The following is a 16,260-nucleotide window of genomic DNA, read 5'->3' on the forward strand; positions in this document are numbered from 1 at the left end:
AAGGAAAATATGGGTGTAAACTCAATAAACTTGAGTCCAACCAAACCACAGCAATAAACCTCTAGAGTTATTTCCATTTATCTTCCCTACAAAGACAACTGGAATGCACTTTCTAAGAAGTAAGTACCTGATACGTTTAAACGGTAACATCCAGGAAAGCCAAAACTTATTGGTCATTAACGACATCTCTAGGCACATGAAAATATTCAAGCAGACTTGGCGTAAGTTCAAGACGAAGCGAGCGAAAGGTAATTTCCATTATATTGTTTTCCAAGAAACGTCTGTCTGTTTTAACAGAATATCTCAAAAACGAAAAGTCTCAGACTCTGAACTTGATATTCCTTTTTGTTTTATTTACTATTGCCGCTTCCGATATCAATGTTTTGGACGTAACCATTCGACCGGAAATCAGAATCCCTGACGGTAAGATGAGATTGGAAAAGGGAAATGGGACCTATGCCCCACGGCACCGCGGCCAAAAGAGGCTTGTTGTGCCTTCCTTCTTTGGAACTAGTAGGCGAAACCTCCCCTACTAAAGAAGTTGACAACTTTCCCTACCATTTCTTTTTGCGCTACTATCTCCTTTGATCTCAAAGTTCTAAAGGCAATTGAATAACAAGTGAGAGGTCATTTCCTCCTCTTCCTGACACAATCTGCACTTCGATTCCAAGCTAATAAGCCCCCCCAATGAACAGATACTTCCTGAAACCTACCATGCCCTTGTGAATAGACCTGCAATCAGAGTAATCCAATTCCTGCCCAAGCACAGAGTCTCTTCGGTACTTTGTTTACACAGCCAAGGCATCATAGTCTTGCTGTGTTTGACCCTAGGACACATCACCCAGTTTTTTTTTCATGCACTCTCCAGATCCAATCTCTGAGAGTCGCAAGAACTCCAACCCTTGGTGATCCCCAGCAATCCCTGACTGTAAGAGAATTGGCTTACCACCATTTCTCTGAAAATATTTGTGAAGTTTTTAGCGATTATTGTCGAAAAAAGGTAGTAGTGAACGTGTAGAATATTGGAGGCAGTTCTTTTTCGGAAATATAAGAAAGTCACAAAAGATTTTCCTTATTTCCACGCTCTTTTCACCAATTTTACTTTAAAAAAACTCACAACACTTGACTTATTTTTTGAAAACATTTTCTGCTAGTCGTCAAAATTCGTCATTATTTTGAAAAGAATGAATTTTCCTTACCACTACGCCAAATATAAGCAATTAACCGAATTTGTGTGTTATACTAATTTTACAGCTGATTTCATGAGAGATTAGGTCCACCAGCTGATTGTAAATTGCAACCTCCCTCACGCTTGCCACCACCACTAAAGGTAATTTAATGTTTAGCAATAGAGAAAGAGAGTGTGTGTGTGCTGTACGGCCGGCAGAAGATCAAAGTGGCTTTGGGTGTGTCGTTGTGTATGTGTGTAGGTCAGTAAAGAGGATGTATGCAACAGCCGGAAACTGGTCTGTATAATTCTTTTATCTTGCAGTTTCCACTCGAACAGTAACCAGCCACAGCAGGCCCAGCAAGGTTACCCAGTCGTGTTTATTCTCCAGGGCGTACACGGGCAACTAGACTTTATCTAGCAGCCTGGAGTAAGAGACTCCATGGTTTTATTCTCTACGCTCACAGCCAGACATATACCCAGGACTCCATATAACCTGTAACACTACCAAACCATCATGTTATTTGGTGCGGGAGGTTTTAGCGCAAGTTGGTCTGAGGAAAAATTTATACATACTACCTTTTAGGGCGTACATTCCCAGTTAGTAAAGCCGCAGTGAGCCCTTCACCAGCTGCTCCCTACAATTTTACTCCCTTAATTGTTTTTTGCTTTCTTTTTTTTTTTTTTATCTTACATTTATGTAGACTCATCAGCGGCCATTACAATGAATTAGGGACGTCAGCCAGTTCCGGCCATCCACTAAACCGTCCCTTGAATATTTATTTCCTTCTCAAAGTCTTTTTATTTTAAATGCTCTAACGGGAGTTCCGTATCCAAGGGTTTTTATTACAGTGACGAGTCTCAGCCGATGATGCCCTTTAATGAGAGGGAACAACAAATTACTGTGAGTAACAGCTAAATAAAAAGCAATGACTGAGCTGCAGATTCTATTCCTCATCCCATTTTCAGTCAATTTCAACAGCTACAACTTCTCCACAGTCTTTTGGAGATAAATCCTGACATTGCCCACATAGGGTATCGCCATTTTCTTACTCTAGGACTAGATAATGTTAAACCAGTGTGAATTACAAGTCATAACTAGCAATTCTAGTGGGAGAGAAAATAGGAACTGAAATCGTGTAAACTGAGGAGGGCAGTGGAAATGCTGTAGTTGTTTGTGTTGTGTGGTTAGTTTGGATAGTAAGGAAGCTGAAGATGCCATCCCTTATTGTAGGAGGAGAGATCTGAAGGTATAGCCGAGGAAGAGAGAGTGTGTTCGAACACAGTAATTACTGCTATCGTCAGAAGCCATGTTGTTGTCAGGGAGTTAGCTGGCGGCAAGAACCAACCGTAGCCGGATGCAACACGATGGTGATTCAGGGAAGAGGCATTGTTGTCGTCGAATATATATTTATATATATAGAGAGAGAGAGAGAGGGAGTGACAGAGAAAGAGGAGATCTTCTTGCATTGTTGCGGACGGCTATTCTCCCCCATTGCCCCTTCGGCACCAGGAATACTTCCACTGCTACCACCACACAAACAAAAGGCAAGAAGAGTACGACGTCACAATGCTCTCAGTGTAGCCAACTCTCATCACACCAGCTAACCCTCATGTCCACTGCCTTCTAAACACTGTATAACCAGCATCAATCACTTTCTTCCACAGCATTCTTTCCTTCCCCCGTGCCCAAACCACAACTATCCTAGCCCTGTTATGGGCCGCACAATTTTTCTCATACAGTTATTTTTTATCCCCCTTTCTCATCTTCCTTTCAGATCAAAATCGTTTCCACTTGCTTCGTCATCGTCATTGTGTGGGGTTTGGGCGAGCGGGGGGGCGGGAGTTAGGGATCAATTTTCTATTCTGCCAGCCCTTGATCCATCACTGTGAAAAATCCCACCAACTATTTTTCCACTAGGCCAAAAGAAAGTTTTCATTGTGGCGCTGCAGGCGAGAGAAAGATCTACCAGTTCATATATATTTCGAACATCCGTGACCTGAATATATTTATGATAACTAAGCTGCTGGTAGTGAATTTGAGATTAATACACTCATGACTGTCTGCTTCTTGTTTTAAACATTTAGATAATTTTTGGTATAGTTTTAGGTACAAAAGATAGTTAGGTATAATCAGTAAGGCACACTGTGGTAGAAATAGCCTCTATCGTCTTTAATAAACCGCTTCTTATTATTTTCATTTTTTTTTGAGTTAGTGGACCTCCAAGCTGATACTTCTAGTTTTGATATGGGAAGTATGACATCATCTCAATACTAACCCTTATCTAGAGAAAATAAAAAAAGAGAGAAAAATCACAGGATGAATTAGTGTTCTCTTTTTATTCACCTTAAAACAGTATCCTGAAAAATTCGTCATTTATAACTTACCTTTTACATTATTACTCCTCATTTTTTGTGTTAATTTCAAAGAGATTACGAACTGGGCCAGGTGTAAAAAAGAAAAGAAGAAAATATAAAAGAAAAAAGAAAAACTCATCAAGTATAATTATGGAAATGGGTCACCTTGTACATCCACACACACAAAAAAAAAAGCTGAAATTTCATGCGGCCCTGTTTTCCCTTTTTTCTTTCCCGCCCCTCTAGACATAGATTAATATTTTTAAAAAAAGGAAAAGTTCCGAAGTTTGATTTCCATATATTTATAACTCCAAGTTACAAGAATATTAAGTTCAAACAAACATTATTTTTTCTTTAAATACTTTAAATTTATGTAAGACGGTTTTCAAAAACAGATTTTATTATTCTGTAAAGAATATAATTTTATAAATAAATTAATACAAAACATTAATACATACATAAATAATTAAAACAATAAAATACCTGTAAAGAATAATTAAATTACTAGTTATATTTCACCGTCGTTAAACGCTATGAAAAACTGTAACGTAAACCACTCAAAAATGACGCTAAACCTTCCTAGACTATAACCTAACCTTCAGGCTGTGTGGCGTTGTCGGCAGCCCCCTCTGATGGCACTTTTACATATTCACTTTAAAAAATAAAAAATAAAATAAATGGTTTAGGATTATACAAGAAGACCAAGTACAAGACCTTTCAGAGTTCTTAGCTACAACAAGATCTAGCCACGTGAAGGGTTACTGAAAAGGTTTGGAAGGTTCTAGAACTGTTCTGGATGATTCATATTTAAATATGTTCTGAAGTTGTGCGTAATGGGTGCCTGTGGCAAGTTATATTTCCAGGTTGTCCTGGAAGCTGGATACACTACTACAGCTGATTTCATTTTTTGTTTTATTCTATCGGTGAACATATTATTTAGTTTCTATCTTGGAAATAAAACAGACTTTTAATTAAAACTATGCGCCAAATTTAATTATTTATTTATTTTAAAAATGCGTTTCATATTGATTCTAATTGAATTGTTTTTATTGGTTTATAGCAATGGAGTAAATTTTACGATGATCATATTCATTTTTTTGAATCTTTTTTTGCATTTTTTATTAATGAAATATAGGATGAAAAAATAACTGCCATTTCAGTCGAGTAAAATTTATTTTGCCGAGCTTTCGACCTAGGGACTAGGTCATCTTCAGGGCTAGTTTAGAAAGTAATAATTTTACATTTCAGGGTTGGTGTGTCTTCTGTCTTGTCTGTTCATGGACTGAGTGTGACACTCTTTCTAAACTTTCCCTGAAGATGACCTAGTCCCTAGGTCGAAAGCTCGGCAAAATAAATTTTACTCGACTGAAATGGCAGTTATTTTTTTTATCCTATTGAAACTATAAATCAGTCGCCAAAAAGAATGAACAATTAATGAAATATGTTATTATTGCACATATTATCATTTGAATAATTCTTTAACAGTTGTTTCTCTCAATTTCACGCTTCACTCAGGAAGTTACATGCCAAAGCATGAAAATAGCGCTGTAGAAAACATGATATTTGATAAATTACAGTGACGTCTATAGCTCTGATTTCAGAGGATGCGCTAACTTTAAAATGAAAAAAAATCACAAAAATAGAATTATTCAGTCAAAGAAGAATCATTTTGTTAAGCGAGTGTTTTGGTGTAGAGCAAATTGGTGAATTGGTTGGAGTGTGTCAAACTTCCGCCTCATTAGAGACTGCATTTCCGTGGAGATTGTGGGTGTGAGAGGTAAATGATGTAATGCTGGCACAGACAGTTCTAGCCACATCCGTGGGGACTACCGCCGGCTGTCATCCTCTTTAGCATACCCTTCCTGTACCATTGTAACCCCGCTCACATCCCGTAATCCCTTGATGATGCTCGCCTCTGACACCATAAAATATCTTATTTTTCTTAAAAGACGGCTAAACTGTTTTTCCCAGAAGAATAACGTCTTTTTATTTTTTATGAAAAAGTCTTCTTAGTTTTATTCTTTAACTTTTAAAGTCTTTTCCCTAAATGAAAAACCATAGTGGATCTTAAAACGTATTTTCCAGAAATTGCAACGGTTATATCGTACTGGAAAAGCTAGTAAGCTTTCACTGGGGAAAATGTAAATATAGCAGCTGAGTGAAAAACAAACTGTTCTCCACAGCAACTTCTCTGCTGAAGAGGTTCTTACGAACAAATAAAAGAACAACTTTTACCTTGGAATTTTATCAAATCAAGATAAGATCAAGACCAAGACAGAGCTGGCGTGGCGACTGAAGGTGGACTGCCCTGAAAGCAAAGAAATGTTTCATTGCAATTTGTGAGGAATTGACATTGAAAAACCAACTCATCTACGATCTGAAAGATCTAATGTGGTCTCAGAAAAAAAGAAGAGAGATGCGGCCCCCCTGCCTAGAATTTGTCCGTTGGCGCTGATAGCGCATCATTGCCCAGTTGGCAGAACTGGAGAAGAGGAAGGAGAGGGGACTCAAGCTGGTGCCTGGGAGTTCGAGCCAGTTGCCCGGGGGCTTCTCATGGGGAAAGTCGTGGTTGGGGCTACTCAACGGACCTGCAGTCTGTGTCACCTTGTATGCCAGTTGCCGCCAAGTCCAGCCATGAACAAGATGTCGTCCTGCTAACATTAATGGCGTGTAGGTTCCCTGTCCTGTGTCTCCTTAAAGACTTTAATATAATTATTTAATGGCCATTAATGTCGCGAAGTCTATGTCTATTGTGAATTAATGTTGTAATAGCGAGGGAACATAAATTGTAACAAGAAGCACGTGCTAATTGTTATTGTAAGTCTCGTAAGGTACCAAATTGTAAGTCTTTTTAATATATATTTTGTACGGTCTAGACCACATTATGTGAGTTTTTGTACAGCTGAATTATTTAAAAATATATGATCATTTTCTATCCAATCTCCGTCAGTATTCTGAGTGTTGGTGGCGTCCCCCACCCTTCCCAACTTTATTATTAATTAGTCGTAATTCTCATGTTCAGTCTGCTCTCCCAATTTCTTTCCTTTTAATATCTTTATTTCTCTAATTGCCCCCCCCCTTCCAATATTTTTCACTTGTAAAGTGATGTCCGCCATCTAAGGTTCTGGATCGCCAATGTTACTGAAAAAAAGTGGCTTAATCCAAGTGGCTGAAATGGTTTACTGTCTCAGATTCCTAAGAAACTTACTTCATCAGAAGCAATTGGTATCGTCTTGAGCTGTAAGCGTGTGCTAGCTAGTTTATCATGTAAATTATAACCTCTCTTCTATCAGCTGACAAAATTGTTTAGGTTATTTCGAACTGGCTACGTCTTATCTAATGTTTTCTCTATAAATTAACTTTTTGGCCGGATATCGCAGAGGTTTTTATTCTAAAGTATTAGCAGAGAATCTGTCGGGTAATTTCTCACATTTGAGTTGGACATCACTTTTGACAGCAGAGCTTTGGATTCAACCTATCCATAGTCTTATCCAGTCGCCAAATTGCACTGGCAGTGGTGAGTCCGATGAGACTGTGCGGCACTTTGTAGAGGTGTGTCCAGTTTATTCTAAAACTAGGTTCCTCGTCTTCGGGAGGTTCAATGTTTCCCTACCGGAAATTGTGGCATCTGGTAATCTCTACCAGAACTTTCTAGGTTTATTCAGTGCACTGTGCGATTGAGTCGCCATGCTCCCCTAGTGTCCTTTTGCTACTTTATTAGTTAATTATATTAGCATCTGGCAACCTTTAGACGGATTTATTGTTCTAAAGCACGGTACCTCTGATGGGATGAGGGGTGGGCGGGGAACAATGGGCATTTTGGATTGCCTGCGTTCCTTCCCCTTTCTGGTGGAACCGCCCGTCTAATGCAATCTAATCTAATCCATCATTCGTATGGCGTCAAAGGCTATCTACTCTAGAGGTTGCAACAGAGCACTGGATCGGAGGTCTGCAGAGGTTAGAGTTCATCATTTGTGAAGGGTATATCACAGTTTCCCTGATTGTGCAAGAAGTTGCTAGCAGAATTCGTTGTTTCTTTCCGATGTTCGGTCTACTCGGAATTTCGGTCAGGCCTTTTCCTCTAAGAATAGCATTGTTCAAAACACTTTAAACGTGAACATATTATGAACATACTTCTGTTTTAAAGTCAATTTAGTAAAGTTATTTTTTTTTATAAGTGGAATACTTTTACTTTTGCCACAATAACTGCAAACATTCTACGAGCCCTGCATTCAAATTTTCAGTCAACTTGGAACTTAGCGTTAGGCAAAATCTAGTTGAAGAAACACATCCAAAGTTGAAATTAGATGCAGAAATAACTCTGGGCACGCACTTGTCACTTAGTTCTTCTTGTAGGACAGAAGGATCTGGGCCCTTCCATTCTCATTTCCAAAGTTTCCCATCAAGGAACTGCCGGGCACATTGTCTATTTCACAGTTTCTTGCCTTACTTATAGAAGAACATAATTTATTTTACTGATTATAATAGAAGTTTTTGAAATTTAATACTTTTATTGTTCATGTAGCTTCTGCTTTCTTTTCTTCCTTTTATAATAACAGGAAGTTAGATTCTTTGATGTTTAGTTTTCCACCGGAAATAACCAGTTTCAAGCCAGTCTGTATCCGGAAAAACTGGTTGATATAAATAGGCCTACACGGTCTGCAAAACTTAAAAACGGAAATCGCAGAAAGTACAGTTTATTTATTTTTCATATAGAAGATACATTAGAGAAGTATTTTGCGTAAAATGCTTTGAAAATGCAAATTGGTAGAGGATGATTCTACCACCTCATCCGCGCCAACGTCATCTACAACGTCTTGACGGTGGTAGCGTAGCGTAGCTCTTACATCCGCTTTCGATCTTTGACAGGTTTTTTTTTTTAGTCGAAAAGCTGAAAATTTAATTATTGTTCGGACATTATCAGTTCAGTTAGCCTCTGTTCTCAGATTTAGCAACTTGATGATAATTTCACCTTCTTTAGCGATTCTCGTCCCACTTTTAAGGGTCTAAGTTTTCTTCTACAATGTTGTGAGAAAAATCCGTCCATCAAACTACCAAAAATCGTTTGCTTTTGGATTTTATCAAACTTATTATTGATATTAGAATATTAACTTATTCACTGGCTCTTTCTGAAACGTTACTTCGAATCATTCGCATATGAACACCAAAATAACAATCTGTTTTTGGTCTCGCCTTCTTAAAGAATCAAAACACCTCCAGAATGTGGAAGTCTACCTTCGTTTATCATTAGCATCACTTATTGCTTAATTGGAAGTAGAAACAACTCCGGGCACGCCACTTCTTAAGGCAGAAGGTTCTGTCTGGTCCTTCTATTATTCCGCATTCCAAACTTTATATCAAGCAACTTCCGGGCAGATGGTCTTTTTTACAAAAAAAAAAACTATTTTAAGTAAAAATGATACCTAAGAGAAAATTAAATAGATTTTCACGGCGGCTTGAAGCATCAGATTCGAAAAAATAAATAAATTTACCAAAACTTAACAGTCTAATACAGAATCTGATGCCAAAATCTTACATCAGAATGCTTCTAGAATTTTCTTTATTTAAAGAGAACTCAAGAAAAAAAGTTGTCCCTACAGAAAAGAGATAACCTTAAAGTATCGTCTAAACTATATTACAATGCTAATATCTATCGCAAACCAATTACAGATATCAGATATCACATATATAGTTACAAAAACTAAATATTAGAAAAAATTTAAAAATCCTTATTTGCAAATTATAAAGTGACATTATGCGACTTTAATTTTTAATCAATATAATTTTTATTATCGTGGCAGCATTTTCGATGATCTTCTTTTATTAAATCCGCTGCTTTCTCCGCGATCATAATTGTTGGAGCGTTTGTATTGGTCGAGATTAATTGAGGCATGATAGACGCATCGACTACTCTTAGCCTTTCTAGCGAGTGCACTTTTAATCGCTGATCAACCACTGAATCTGAGGAATTACTGCCCATTCGACAGGTACCAGCCGGATGATAAGATGTGCCTGAGTAATTTTCAATAATACAACGATAGAACGGATCGCTTGGTGCTGGAATATGTGAACACACTTTGTAGTAAGAAACATACAATTTAGGATTGAATTTCTGCAATGCTTCAGTCTGAAATAGATCATATGCGACATTCAATCCTTCCATAGCGATTTCTAAATCTTCCTTTTCTTCAAAGTAGTTTGAATCGATGTTGGGATGCTGAAATGGATCTGAAGATCGTAGAGTGATAGTTCCTCTGCTCAGTGGCAGGGAGTTAGATACCATTGCGACCACATTGGGTATGCTATCCTCTACTTCACCATAGACTCCTACAACGAAACTATTAAATGTTATCTCGACGTTGGAATAACTAGCATTAGGTAATTGTTTAGTATTTATACAAGCTACTGCTTCGATTAAAGTTACACTGGCAAGTGGACCTGAATCATTTATAGCATATTCCTCAATCGACTGGTTACTTAGAACCATCTCCTCTGTGGGTACTATGCCCGGTGTAATAGTGAACTGAAGACCTGTGTTAACATGATCTTGTAAATATCTTCCTACAGGCAAGTCAGCCACTACCGGTATGTTCAACGATTCAAGATGATCTTTAGGACCGACGCCGGATAACATCAACAGCTGTGGTGAATTAACGGTTCCAGCGGATACAATGATTTCTTTGGAAGCCCAGGCGACTGCTGTTTGTCCTTTGCTGGAAAATTCCACTCCCACAGCTCGGTTACCTAAGTACAAAGAAGTCATAATTTTAATATATATTAAGTTTAATTTTTATGTTCTCTTGTTGATAGGTAGAGAATGTATTGCAATCGTACAGTTGCTAGGCTATAACAGATTTTAGGTCACAAAAAAGTAATTTTTATAGTACTTTTTATAGATACTTTTGATAGGTACTTTTTATAGTTACTTTTGAACTGTACGCGATTGGGTTTCATATTTAAATTTGGTGAACGGGATGTGAACAAATGACGATTACCTTCAAATATTATCCTCGTTACTAGAGCATGATTCAGCATTACTAGATTCTTTCTTGCTAGAACAGGTTTTATATAGGCTCTGTTTGTAGAATATCTAGAACCGTTCGCACAGTTTGTCTGGAAAATATTTAAATTTTTATTGTTTAACTAAGCACAACTCTAACTGAAAGAGACATTTGTACTGGACGGCTAAAAGATTAATGGCTGAAACCAATTATAAAATTCAAAGGTGTTAAAATAAAAATTAACCTGAGTACGCATGAATCCGACATTATTCCTTCCATTAAGATCCGCAACTCTGAATCCCTTTTCTCGACCGGCCTGTAGATAAGCGTCCCTTAGAGCCGTGTAGTAAGGCACCGTGGTGATTGGAAGCGGGCCTTGGGTACCTATAAAACGTTCGTGAAACACTACTTATTTCTTCTACAGCTGGCCTAAAATGAAAGTTTCAATGAAACATCTTAAATTTGACATCTTGATCGTTGACCCTGATGGAGTTTGATCTTCCGCTGAGTTCTCATTTCTGAACAACAGCACACACATACATACATCCATTTTACTCTTTAAGTACAAAATATTTTCTCTTTTCTTCACCACTTTCTCCTTCTGTATTAGTAAAAACGCCAATATCCATTCTAAAGCTCTCTAAGAGACTTAGAATTGCTACCACCAAAAATAAGCTTTTGGATTAAATCAGCCAATCGAAAATGTCACTTACTGAATCGATTTTGCTCTAGTCACCTTTAGATCTACTATTGGAACATACCCCTACGAGAAATGCTTGTTGCGTTAGTTCTCGATAAGGGATTAGTTAAACTTCACTTTAAATTGTCACCAGCGGCATATTTCCCGTACAATATAATTAGGAAAATACCAGATTCTAAGAAAATTAGTTTTACAGATTATCCTTTTTACTGAATAAATTCTCATGAATTCTGCTGGTGATTTTGCGCATCTTAGGCATTAGACGTTGGCTACTTAATGCGTTGATAAATTTGAGACTTTTCTACTTAAAATAAGGAAACTAAGTGTGGGTAATCGCTAATGAGGTTCAAATAATTAAAAACAAAAAAGGCCCTCAATTAATGATTGCTGGCAGGAAATAGGTTATATCTATACAAAACTTTCTAGATAATTCTTAGATCATTGAACTCTTACCATGATAAGCTGGTTCGCGGTCAACCACTCTATTATTTTCTGATTTCTTAAAATAAGGTAGAACTTCTTGATAAGACCATCCGTCGTTTCCTTGTGCTGCCCAATTATCGTAATCTCTTGGATTGCCATGAAGAATGATGAGAGAATTAATAGAGCTCGAACCGCCATTTAATCGACCTCTTGGCCAGCTGCAGTTTCCTTTTCTTATTGGGTCTTGAAAAAAACAAAAATTTTAATGATAATACCCACTAATCCACTTCCTTTATTGTAATTTTCCAATGTACTCATGTAATGCAATGTACAATGTACAACGTACAATACATCTCATGAGGCCATTATATTCTATACAAAATGGAAATAGCTTTTAGAAATAATCTTAGGGTGGACTGCTGTCACTAAGCTTGTGAGGGCCAATGATGGACTCAGTGAGTGAAATTTCAACTTTTCACAATTTTACAATAAATATTTATTTATTTACTCTGTTTATGCCGTTAGGCTTAGAGAGGGAGTAGGCTAAATGTGGAAAATTACATAAAATAATACACTTGTTCTAATTATACTACAAAATAATTAAAGTAGAAATAAAAATAAATTGGAATTAAAACACTTTCTTTGCCTAACAAAGTAGTAGTACTTATGTACATAAATTAAAACAAGTAAAAAAGCAAAAAACAAGCAAAAAAGCAGAATTACAAATAAAGATGTTAAATAAAGAGAGTGAGACAGGAGGTTTCTTGAAGTTACAATAATAATAAACCGTTAACATTATAAGATAATCAAGAATTTATTAATTTAAAACTTTCGGTACAAAACAAGTATACTCGTATATCCTTTATTTTCTCTTCCGACGTATTAATAGAAAAACTTAATAATGAAATAAATTTATCGTAACTGGGGTTGCAGAAAAATGTTTTTCTAAATATTTAGCTCTGTGTGATGATGAGGCCGGGCAATTCATTAAAAAGTGAAATAAGTCATTTGGTGCTTGTAATTGGCAGAGAGGACAAGTTGAATCTGCATCAAATTGATAGTACTGGTTATTAAAATGTATGCGACACATTTTTTTGTTATAAAGTTGGTAACTGCACTATTAACCTAAGCTTGCTTATATGCATGTTTACCTTAAGATGCGGCTCGTCTAGATCATAGGTACTGAGATTGCGATAATTGAGATTATATTTACTATTTACAATGGCTTCAACATCACGACTTACTAGATTATTTCTAAAACTCGTTAAAATAAACTGATGTATATTTTTCTTCAACTAGTTTCAAGTTCTGTGATTGCCATACGTTTTCAAAACCGACACAAGAAAGATAATGTTTCAGCTCTCTTGCCCAATTAAATGGCATGCCTATATTGTCTATCAAATCTAATTGCTTCAAATAACACATTTTAGAGAGGTTATAATCAGGCATTTTCAAAATAGCAAGTCACCAACTTAACATTCTGCTGAAAACTTTAAATAGTGTGTGCACTCTTTCACATTCCATTCTAACATAATGGTTGGGAGTACTTCTAGGCAAATGTAGCAGCAATTTAAAAAATCTAAATTCACCCTTCTCAATTTTGTCTGGATTTCTGCATGCCCAAACCTCTGCCAAATACAAGAGAACACTTTCAGAAATCGCTTCATAAAGTTTACATTTGGATTCCCAGTTATCGCTTCTACATGATTTTAAAAGAGCTAGGGCAGATTGAGTGGCAGCCATATTTTTCCCCAAAAGTACTCAGTGGCCTTTATAAATTTAGCAGATGAAGCAATTGGGACTCCTAAATAAATAAATTTATTCTGCTAATCTAAGGGTTCACTTCCATCCTTTAGAAGTTTCTTTTCTGCAAATGTTCCAGATTTAGTAAACACCATTGTTATTGTTTTTTTAATATTTACTTTCAACAAGTTTTCATCACAGTACTCTTTTAATAGATTTAACTTTCTTTGAGCTCAATCCAAGCAGGAGAGAACAAAACGTCTGCGTATAGTAATATTTGTAGATCTCTATTTTTGTACAAAGGAATTCCCACGGAATTATTAAACACTTGGACAATATTGTGAGTAAAAAGAGAAAATAAAATTGGGCTTAAAACTTCTCCCTGTAAAAATTCCTTCCGAGATCGGGATTTCAGCAGAATTATAAGATTCATCGGATATAAGCATCACGGTATTATCATTTAATACTTTCATTATCTGCAGTAATTGACGGCTTATCCCTAGGTTGTATAATTTATGCCATAACTTGTCGTTGTTTACAGAACCAAAAGCTCTTTTTAGGTCTATAAAAGTGGTGTAAACCTTCCTTTTTTTCAGCCTCAAATATGCGTTTACAATTCCCGACAATATAGATACATTATCACGGCACCCTTTACCTTTCCGGAAACCTAGCTGCTCCTCAGGTATGACGTAATTACATTCCACCCGGATTCCAAGCCTTTCATTAATAATATTTGTAAAGATTTTTGTGAGACAATTAAATATTGCGATCCCCCGGTAATTGAACGGGTCCTGAGGGTGTCCCTTCTTATGTATTAACCTCATTCTAATAGATGACCAAGATTTTGGGATGGTTTCTGAATTTAAGATTTTATTAGATAGTGAGACAAGAAAATTGAGCCAGTTAGTTTCTAAAGATTTAAAACATTCATTTGGTATTAAGTCTAGATCGACTGCTTTATTTGTTTTACCTTTATTGATGCTTTAGTTCACTTCCTCTAGCGTTATTTCCGAATAAAACCAAACATCGAAGGAAACTTCACAATAAATAACTATTCTCTCTTGAGGCAATCCCAAAACAACCACATTTAACTAAATTATTAAATTTTGTTTTACCTCTACAACCAAATTGTTCAGTAGTTGTGTAATTCCAGTCTAATTCACTTCCCCATAGTTTATATGCCAGAAATGGCGTCTGCGATTCGATTGTTTCTCCTCCTCCAGCTTCTATGAGTAACACTTTCCAGTCTTCAATTTCCGTTAGTCGTCTTGCTATCACACATCCTGAAAATATATGGAAGTTTTGTGAGAACTTTATATTATTGGGAATTTTAGTAATTGGAAACTTCATTTGGGACTGAGGACTGCAGTTTATTGGTTATGGACACAATCATTAGGTGGTAAAGAGGGGGGAAAAATGTTGAAGGATAGCCAATCAGATTTATGGACCTGTGACAAGAACTCGCGTTCGCGAACGATCTTGTTTTTATTAGCAAGAAACGGGAAACACATTCAGAACAATTTGAGAAGAACTGGAAATAGTAAAACATTAGTATAAATGCAGTTCAAATGTAGAGGATGAAATGGAGGCTGGCGTACCAATCAGGATGGTGATAGAGTTATATACACTTGTTCTAGAGCGTCGTGGACTCTGACTAAACATCCGTCGAAAACCTCCGAAACGCTGTACTTAAGATAAGAGAAAGGAAAACTGTACATAATCTAGAATTGAAGAGCTAATCTGATGTTGGATAAAGGTACGAAACTGAGCAATGATACGATAAACACTTTATGTGCTAAAGGGATGAACTCAGCGATACTATCCTGCACTTAGTGAATCCATCTCTGGACTCACAGATACCAATTCCAGAAAAGGATTTTGAAAGGAGCCAAGGTCAAAAACGGTACTTTCGGTAATAGTTCAAATTCGATAATTCTGCATATTTCCTGTAATGAGGAGAGATGTCAATTATGTTATTAATTATCTCATTTAAGTTTTTAGAAATTTAAACTGAAATCTGTGGAACATAAGTTGCATTTTCATCTAACATAGCCCAATCGTGTTAATGCTAGTGGATATCTCTTCTTGAATTAGTTTGAATATGGCTTAGAGAGCTTACCTGCTGAACCGGCTCCCACTATTATGAAATCATAGGTTTCATTCAGTACTATGTTCTGAGTATCCTTCAGCTCTAATTCTGGATTGAAATCGTTGTACCTGTAGTAGAGTACTACAGCCGTTAAAATGGCAACAAAGGTTTGGTAATCCATGTCAGTCAATGAAAAATGAAAAAATGATCACGTTGGAAAATTATTTTTCACTTTTTTCAAATATATCCCTGTATATGGTTCCGAACTTAGAGGCGGAATTCCTAATTTGAAACTGTATTCAGCTTAAATGCACAATGAAATGAGGATGGAACATTATTGTTTTTTTCCTCTTTTATTACGTACAATGTTTTCGTTATTTTATCAAATATATTAACATGTATGACCTCTTTAGATAAAGTTATTGTTAATTATTTATCTGCGTATTCTCTACATTGTAAGTGGGCTTCATTTTAAATAATAATTATTGTAGGGAAGGGATTAGCTATGCGGATAGCGTACTGGACTCGCACGCGAAGGTCCCGGGTCCGAATCCAGCTGCTGACCCTTAGATTTTCTCTTCCTGGGAGCTTCTTATAGCTCACTGTCCGGTGATGGACAATGTTGTCTTTAACGAGAGAACACTGTCCGGAGGCCGGCAGTGCACTGAAAAAAGCTCCGGGCGCCAATAACCTTAAATGTTGACGCGCTTTAATTAAAAAAAAAAAAAACATTGTATCTAAACTTTAATTATTGTAAATAATCACGAAATGAAGGTAT

The 16,260-nt window shown here is 36.6% G+C and overlaps 2 protein-coding genes across 6 annotated transcripts in view; one reads left to right on the forward strand and one right to left on the reverse strand.

The window, feature by feature from the left end:
* The window catches only part of LOC141448883 (agrin-like), a 397,223-nt gene that overhangs the window by 202,770 nt on the left and 178,193 nt on the right, over positions 1–16,260 (forward strand). The gene's annotated exons all lie outside the window — the stretch shown is intronic.
* LOC141448880 (glucose dehydrogenase [FAD, quinone]-like) lies at positions 3,695–16,162 on the reverse strand. The gene is made up of 6 exons (XM_074117694.1): positions 15,513–16,162; positions 14,509–14,676; positions 11,681–11,893; positions 10,772–10,911; positions 10,522–10,639; positions 3,695–10,270 (listed from the first exon to the last, which is right to left on the reverse strand). The coding sequence occupies exons 1-6, from the start codon at positions 15,661–15,663 to the stop codon at positions 9,297–9,299; spliced, it is 1,764 nt and encodes a 587-aa protein (XP_073973795.1). The 5' UTR covers positions 15,664–16,162; the 3' UTR covers positions 3,695–9,296.

This window comes from Rhodnius prolixus, unplaced genomic scaffold (genome assembly GCF_049639745.1).
Source record: "Rhodnius prolixus isolate KJV_2025 unplaced genomic scaffold, Rpr scaffold_2, whole genome shotgun sequence".
NCBI classification, from domain to species: Eukaryota; Metazoa; Arthropoda; class Insecta; order Hemiptera; family Reduviidae; genus Rhodnius; species Rhodnius prolixus.

What these genes read in the sequence shown, in the direction of transcription:
- LOC141448880 (XM_074117694.1), bottom strand. Translation starts at nt 15,663, where the DNA reads ATGGATTACCAAACCTTTGTTGCCATTTTAACGGCTGTAGTACTCTAC. An exon ending in CCGCGAACCAGCTTATCATG is followed by an intron (nt 10,912 to 11,680) that starts GTAAGAGTTCAA and finishes AACGTTTTATAG; the next exon opens with GTACCCAAGGCCCGCTTCCA. An exon ending in AACGAGGATAATATTTGAAG is followed by an intron (nt 10,271 to 10,521) that starts GTAATCGTCATT and finishes CTTTGTACTTAG; the next exon opens with GTAACCGAGCTGTGGGAGTG.